Source organism: Microtus oregoni, unplaced genomic scaffold (genome assembly GCF_018167655.1).
Source record: "Microtus oregoni isolate MIOR12 unplaced genomic scaffold, Mior012 000011F_ref0000422, whole genome shotgun sequence".
Classification (NCBI taxonomy): domain Eukaryota; kingdom Metazoa; phylum Chordata; class Mammalia; order Rodentia; family Cricetidae; genus Microtus; species Microtus oregoni.
This window is the reverse complement of record NW_024543070.1, coordinates 42,020,001-42,028,487: the sequence shown is the minus strand read 5'-3', so window position 1 is coordinate 42,028,487 and position 8,487 is coordinate 42,020,001. Positions and strand designations below refer to the sequence as shown.

Genomic DNA, 8,487 nt, shown 5'->3' with positions numbered 1-8,487 from the left:
AGTCAGCCTTTCTCCATCCCCACTTGCTCACACCATACCATCCTTTGCTCTTGACTTCTGTGGGACCAACTTTTGAGTGGGAATGAATACTATTTGTTTCTCTGTAACTGGCTTCTTTCACATAGCATCTATGTTCGTCTATGTTCTTTCAAATGGCAGGATTTCCTATTTATGAATGAATAATATTCCTTCGTGTGTATATACCACATGTTTCATATCTGCTTATCTGTTGATGGAAACCTAGGTTAATTCTGTGTCTTGGTCATCTCTCATAGTGACAGGGAAATGCAGATAACCTTTAGCTCACTGCATATGTTCCTAGATGTGAGATTGCTAAATCTGATGAATAAAACTATTTTTAATTTGATTTTTTCATTGTTATTATTTTTGTGGACATATTTGAGACAGGGTTTCACTATGTAGCTATGACTGGTCTGGAACTCATTATGTAGACCAGGCTAGCCTAGAACTCATAGATATCCACCTGCCTTTGCCTCCTCAGTGCTAGGATTAAAAGTGTGCTGTAGAAGGAGCTACGGACTGTGTTCCTGCTGCCTGGCTCCTGGACACCTGGCTAGCTCAGTCAGTAGAACATGAGACTCTTAATCTCAGGGTTGTGGGTTCATGCCCCACTTTGGGAGCCAATTGTAGAAGGAGCTGTGGGCTGCGTTCCTGCTGTCCGGCTCCTGGCCTCCTGGTTAGCTTATGCCCCCAAATAACAACACACAAATTGTATTAATTTAAACACTACTTGGCCCATTAGCTCTAGCCTCTTACTGGCTAACTCTCACATCTTGCTTTAACCCATATTTATTAATCTGTGTAGCATCACGAGATGGTGGCTTACCAGGAAAGATCCTAACCTGCGTCCGTCTCGGGTCGGAGAATCATGGCAATTGACTCACTTCCCTTCTTCCCAGCATTCTGTTCTGTCTACTCTACCCAACATATGTTCTGACCTATCAGGCCAAGCAGTTTCTTTATTAATTAACCAATGAAAGCAACAGATAGATAGAAGACCCACCTACATCATTTTCCCTTTTTCTGTTTAAACAAAAAAGAAAGGCTTTCACTTTAACATAGCAAAATTACATATAACAAAACATTATCAAGCAAGAATTACAGTTACGATATTTATATCTATTTTATCTTTTATCACAACTAAGGAAAACTAAAACTATGACTATCCATTCTTCAACTCCATCAAAGACTCCAGAAGGATATAATATTACCTAATTAAACAAGAAGCAAGCAACTTCTATAACTCTAGAAATAACAGAGACATCTCACTACCTGAACAGTCACCCAAAGTTCCTCTGTACTGTACATCCATCTTCAGCCTACAGGCCCATAGTATCCAGCAAACATTTCCATGAAGCAGGAAATTCTAAAGACAGTTCAGTCACTTTCTGCTGTGTCCTGCAGAATGTCTCGCAGACTCTTTCATAAATCAGGAACTCCGAAAGACCATCTCACCTTTAGGCAAGTTCAGCAGTCCTCTCTCTGCGGGTTCTTTGTGTCCAGTTTATGCAACAGTCCAGGCAAGAGCAGTTTCTTGCCCAAATGGCTAACTAACTTCATAAGGAGCCTCTTTGATGCCCATCTTCATCTTGAAGTAGATTGGTGCTGCCAGGAGCAGACGTGTCTCATTGTCATGAAAAGCCGTAACTTATTAAAACATTAAATGGCATATTCTGTAGTCTTTGAAAGATATGAAGAAAGCCTATCTGAAATATATCTATGCACATCTAGAAAATCTAACTAACATGACTACAACCTTGACTATTATTGATGATTATCCATTAACAACCTATATTTTCTAATTATATATTACGTTTTAAAATGAACTATACAATCGCAATACCTTAACCAAGATCAGAAACATATACATATAACAAAATTGACCTTAAAATCCATACCAAATGCAAATTATTCATATCTATATCAGTGTGTACCACCATGCCACTTTTACTTTTAATTTATTTATGCATATGTGAGCTTGTGTGTGTTTATGTGTACCACTAGTGTGCAGGAGCCCTTGGAGGCCAGAAAGAAAAAACAGATGGTTGTGGGCTGTCATGTGGGTACTAGGAACCAAACCCAGAACAAATCCTTCTATAAGAACAAGTTCTCTTAATTGCCAAGCCATCTCTTTCAGTCCTGACTTCGAGTTTTTGAGACAGGATCTTACTCTGAGGGGCAGTCTGGCCTTTACTGTGGAGACCCTCCTGCCTCAGTCTCCCAAGCTCTGGGTATAGAACAACCTACCATATCTTGCTGCTTTGGGTGGTTTTTGAGTGGCCTCCTGTGGTGATTTGAAAGAAATTTGCCCCCAAAAGGAATGGCACTAATGGGAGGTGTGGCCTTGCTGGAGGAAGTGTGTTACCATGGGGGTGGACTTTAAGGCCTCCTATATTAAAGCTACACCCAGGGAGACGTCTCACTGTATCCCTCATATACAAAGGCATTACCCCTGTTTGGATGAATGCTCTACACAGACTTCCCTGCCAGGGGGATGCTCTTCCCTTGCCCACTGCCTTGCCTGTCCAGCACACATCCCATGTTTTGATTCCCAGCAGGCACTTTCCCTGCAACTCTAAGGCCCACTCATCTCCCTCTGTTTGAATAGCATGAGTGCAGAAACCATTTCAGCAACCAATATCTGTTAGTGACTCACCGGGCTAGCCTACACTTAGGCTTAGCCACAGTGAGTTGTTTACAAAGAATGTGCAAGGAGATTCTGTTTAATCAGATTATAAACAAATTGGTGACAGGGACCAGAGCTTCTCCCCTGTCACAGTTCTGGGTGTGTCAGCACTGAATAAATGCATTTTAATGGATATAGCGACCCTCTTGGCAGCTTCCTCCTAAAGAGACTGGAGACTCCCTAACTGGGTAGAGGCAATGGCATTATCTCCTGCACAGACTCTCATGGAGTTCCCCAAACCTTGATGATGGGCTCTTGGCCAGCCTCTCTCTAAATCATATTTGAAGCAATTTTTCAATTTTCTTTGGATAATTGATTAGAAGTCTTGATATTTTTCTTTTATTCTTTAAAAATTGTGTGTGTGTGCTCATGTATATTTGTGTTCATGTGTGTGTGCCCAGATGTCAACATTAGGAGCTTATGAATGACTCTCTAACTTGTTTTTTTTTTGATTTAATAAAGTTTTATTTTTCCAAAAGTACAGCTGATTGAACCTGTTCATGCATCTTCACCAGCAGCTGGGGCATCTCCACCCTTTGTGTTTCTGGTGTAAATTACTTGGGCTCTGTGCTTTGAAACCAGCTTGATAAGCCCTTTACTAAGGAGCTCCTGAAGAGCTTCCCTGGCCAAGGAACCGCGAATCTTCAGTCTCTCAGAGACCACGGCTGGAGTAATAAGTTTATAGTTGGGCACTTCCTTACAGAGTTTGTCGTATGTAGCCTTGTCAAACAGGACTAGATTGTTGAGCTTGTCCCGAACTTTGCCTTTGGACCACTTCTTCTTTTTGGCCTTGCCACCGGACTTATTTACTGGGTCTTTGTCTTTTTTGGCCGACTTTCCGGCATCTTTCTTCTTCTTGTCATCCTTGGGCGGCATGATGAAGTTCGGAGAGTGGCGACGACCACTGCAGCCTCCCTAAGATGTCGGGAAAAAAGCTCTAACTTGTTTTTGAGACAGGGTCTCTCACAGAACTTGGAGTTCACCAATTTGGTTGTACTAGCTTGCCAGTGAGCAACAAGGTTGCTCCTGTCTCTACTTCCCCAGCATCAGAATGACATGGATATGTCAGCAAGCCTGACGCGTGTGCGATTCAGGTCTTTACCTATTGAGCCGTTGCCACAGCCTCAGAAGTCTGTCTTAGGATATTAAGAACAGAACTCAAAAATAAACAAAGAAAGAAAGAAGGAATAGAACCCATAGCTTTACACACACCCGGCAAGTGGTTTACCATTAAGATCCAGTCCTTTCACCCTAATTCTTAACAGAGTCACTGGCCTCACTGCCACCTCAAATTCCTTACCTAATGAAGTAGCAAATTTAGAGGGGTTTGAATTGGATGAAAGTCAGTATCCCATAATGCAAGTGGGCATGTGATGCGCCTGCTTCATTCCCCCTTTGCTGGTCCTGCTGTTGTCTCAAGAGCCATGTGAGGATCAGGGAGAGGAGTAGACTCCAGGCGAACCTTGTTCTCCATAGCTGTATGGCCACATCACCACCTCCTCTGGAACCTGTGATGCTACTGGAGCCCATCACTTCAGTGGCTATGGGATTAGAACTCTGGAAGACAGTGGGAATTGGGCCCAATGCATTTGCTCCCTGTCTGGGCACATTCCTTCTTTTGCTGTATGTAGCTGGTTCTCCTCTTCCCACTAACTCTGGGCAGCAAAAGCGGGCATGACTGTGTCCTCAGCCCCAGATAGTGTTCTGTAACCTTTCTTCTCTGTCCTCAGAACCATGCAGTGACAGCTGTGGCACTTTTAGGAACTCCCTGGGGGAGCTGAAGGTGCGGAGACCTGCAGGAACTTCCCTAGAATCACACAGCAAATCATAACTGCACAAGAAGCTGCATTACCTGATTTTTTTGAAACTTCATTTTTTTTATTTTTGGAAGATAAGTTTTTAATCATATTTACGTATAGAAAACTTAAGGGTGTTCATTTAACCCAGTTTAGTGGCAAGTTCTTTGGCCTTTGCCTTTTCTGGGTTGGCAATTCGAGTCACAGATTTAGGACCCAGGACATTGCCTCCCCAGTGGCAGTGGGTCTCGTCATATTTGTTGTTGTAATTGGTCCTAATAGCTTCCACCAGCTTAGCCAGAACTCCCTTGTCTTCAGAGTCAACCTGTGTGAAGGCAACAATGATGCAAGTCTTCCTGGGGACCAGTCGCCCCAGCCTGGCCTTTCCCATCTTCCAACACAGGGCAGGCAAGAAGACCACCAGCTCAATGGGGTCTACATTGTGGGCAATCACCACCAGCTGAGCCTTCTTGTTCTCTACCAACGTGATGACTGTATGACCCCTGCCTGAAGTACAGGTGGTCTCTTAGTTGGGACGTCCCTTTGCCAGCAGCATGGATCAGCAGTCTTTGTTTCTTCTCCTGCTTTGTCCTGGCCTGTATTCCTGCGCAAGCAGCTGGGTTGCTGTTTGCTGGTCCAGGGCCTGGGTGACTGGTTAGTGGCAGGAGAAAGTTTGAGCAGCTTATAGAGGATGGCCCTTTGCCACTGCAGCTTAATGTAGCGGGGCCATTTGATGAAGCGTGTGAGATCTCACTTGGTCTGGATGCCCTGCCCAATGCAGGAATTCTATGGCGTTTTCTCAAAGGATTCACCGCCTTTTTGGCTTCTGTTTCTTCAAGATGTGGGGGTGGAGGGCACCTTCTTACCTTTGGTCTTCTTTCCCTTGGGTATCTTGCTCTGCCGGAGGAGCAAAACATCAATTTTTAAAACTAATTTGTTGTTGTTGTTATGTTTTTTTATTTTTCAAGACAGGGTTTCTCTATAGCTTTGGAACCTGTCCTGGAACTAGCTCTTGTAGACCAGGCTAACTTAGAACTCACAGAGATCCTCCTGCCTCTGCCTCCTAAGTGCTAAGATTAAAGGCGTGCGCCACCATCTCCTGGCTTTAACTAAGTTTTATGCTTACTTAACATCAGGACAGCATGTATGAGGCCTGACTCTGATTTAGGGAGGCCCCCTTGGACCCTTACAGTTGTCTTAAATCAGCACAAGATTCCTTTTATCTGGGGCTACTAGGACAACTTCTGCATCTCAGCTGCTTTGTCTATCCGACTGAGACCCTAGGACATTTGTCCAGAAGTAAATGTCTAAGTAAATGTCTTCCCGGTCATTAGGTGCCAACCTCTCTTTCCCACTGCAATCCTCCAGAAATTGATATTTTCTTTATTCTTTTTTCTTCTCCTTTGAACCTAACTCACCATTGGGTCTAGTCAACTCTGCCCTCAAGACAGATCTAGAGAAATAAGGCTTCAATTAAGAACCTGAACCAAGCCTGTATCTGGCAGTGCCCTGCAAGGACAGCTTGTGTATGTTCTAAGTCACAGCGTCTGCTTTGCTTGTCTCTCCCTGTGCCCTGCTGGGTTCTGCTGCTCAGCCATTTCACCCTTTCTTTCTTTCTTTTTTAAAAGGTGCGTCTTATGATGTCTTTGTGTGATAGCAGGAGGTAGAGGCTGTGCATGTGCTAAGGACTGTGTGGTGATCAGAGGACAGCGGGAGGCAGTGCTTTCTTTCCTTCAACACTCTGTGGGTTCCAAGGAGGTTGCTCAAGTGCTGAGCCATCTTCCCAGCCCACCCTTCGCTTTCCTGCATGCATCCAGCACCTTCCTACTGCAGCTTCCCTACCCCTGCTGCTCCCACCAGGATAACCTTCCTGAGGATAGCCACAGAGCCCATGCCTTTGCTGCTTTCACCACCAAACTGCTCCACATAAGACTTCCCTTCCTCCAGACCCTAGCCCCGCCCCCACCATAAGTTCTTACTCAGGTTTCTGTTTGGGGCTGTGCTCCCTGCTTCCTGCTGAACACTCAGTGCTAACAATGTTTACCCATCACTGTAGGTGTTATTGTGTTTTGGAGGACTGGAGCAACACAACCACAGGAGAGGTGTAGAAATATCCTTCAAAAGTCAGGTGGTAGTGCCCTGTGCCTTCAATCCCAGCACTTGGGAAGCAGAAGCAGGCGGATGATGGATCTCTGTGAGTTCTAAGTCAGCCTGGTCTACAAGAGTTAGTTCAATTCACAACAAACACATGGCAGTTCACGACTATATAACTTCAGTTCTAGTGGCTCTACAGGGGATCTGACACCCTTACACAGACACACATCCAGTCAAAACACCAACACACATAAAATAAAATAAATTAAAAACAAACAAATAAGAACAAAAACAAAAAACCATGGCTCATGCTGTCATCACAATGTCTCTCCCCCAAACCGCCCCACCAGCAGGGTGCACAAGGCCACTCATCCCCTGTGTGGCTCCCTCCCAACCTCTAACAACTTCCTTGTTAAAGGGCCCACTAGGGAAAGTTCCTCTGTTAGCCTGAGAGTTCTAGATCTGAAAGGGACTTGGCGGGTTATGTGACCTCTGGATTCAACAGCCTTCAACAAGGCCTTTACAGTTAAGATGGCATCTTCCTTCCCTTCCTTCCTTCCTTCCTTCCTTCTTTCCTTCCATCTTTCCTCTCCACTTCTTTTCTTCATTTAGAGAGGGAGCTGTGCCCTGTTGCCCAGATTGGCCTTAAACTTTTAACATCTTAGTTTCCTAAGTGGCTGAGACTTGAGGAAGATACTTGCTCTTCTATGTATATTAAACTTTGCACACAATTTGATTATTTTTAAGAAACACATGATAATATTTGCTTATTTATGAGATAGGATTTTACACTGTAACCAAGGCTAGCCTGGAACTATGTAGCCCAGGTTGGCTTTATTGTGTCTGTAACTATTTTTGAACATTTTTTTTGAACTTCTTGCTGCAGAGCTGACTCCACATATAGACGCACTCTGACAGCTGAGAAATGACAAGACACTTGCTTTCACCAAGTGTTGATCCCCACCACCCAACTCCACACACCTCTTCCCAAAGTCTGCAGCTGGCCAAACCACAAATCAGAAATCCTCAGCCCAAGGTGGAAAATATTCTTGAGAAGACTGACAAGTGGTGGGAGGAGGCAGTTTTGTTCTGAGGAGTGGGACAGTATTTTGTTCCTCTTTACTTATTAATTATGTGAAATCAAGAAAGGCAAAGAGAAAGAGAATGCAAAATCTCAACACTATTTTTTCATTTTATTTGTCTGTGAAATATAGTTTCACTTCAAAATATGCGGTTGCTATTGTTTCACTTCTCCGGTGAAAACAGAGAGAAAATGTCTTACCTCTCCAGCATTCTTTCAGATTGTCAGAAACAGGAGAACAGCCTAAAATTTCCCTGAAATGCCGGTATCATGTGACCTCGGTACCACGCAGTGCCATTCTGTTATGGTTCCTGGGCCTCTTGCTCAGATACCATTTTTCAAAGACCTTCGGGATGCTTTTGGTGCCAAGTAGGTGCTGCCTGGATGCTTCGCGATGATGAACGGTCTTCTAAGTGCCTGTACAGAGCTCAAGAGAAGGAACACCGCAGCACGTAAACCGCCGTGCCAGATCGCACACAGCCGCCAAATCACATCCGCCCCTATCTCTCTGGACGACCTACCCCCGCCCCTGAAATCTAGGCCTGGCACCTTGCCCTGAGCCTCAGCCAACTGGACTTTAACAGAGCAGGATGGAAAGAGAGATCCAGATATATTCCCCTATAAATCTCCTGTGGAGCCAAACCCTGCTGATCTGTGGGCAGTGGAGGAAGGGTGCAGAAGGTGTAAGTGGAGTTTGCAAACGCTCAAATTTTCTTTTAGACAACCATAGGCAAAAGCACTTTCAAATTCTCCACTTTCTGATGCACCGGGCCTGTGCATAGCTCTTCTGCTTTCTAGGTGAAGCGCTA

At 44.5% G+C, this 8,487-nt stretch overlaps 1 protein-coding gene and 1 pseudogene across 1 annotated transcript; both read right to left on the bottom strand.

The window, feature by feature from the left end:
• Positions 1-3,147: 3,147 nt before the first annotated feature.
• Positions 3,148-3,637, bottom strand: LOC121453613 (40S ribosomal protein S25-like). Its single transcript, XM_041660494.1, has one exon. It carries the CDS (start codon positions 3,581-3,583, stop codon positions 3,206-3,208), a length of 378 nt encoding a protein of 125 aa, XP_041516428.1. The 5' UTR covers positions 3,584-3,637; the 3' UTR covers positions 3,148-3,205.
• A 1,008-nt stretch (positions 3,638-4,645) lies between these two features.
• Positions 4,646-7,890, bottom strand: LOC121453199 (annotated as a pseudogene).
• Between the last annotated feature and the right edge of the window lie 597 nt (positions 7,891-8,487).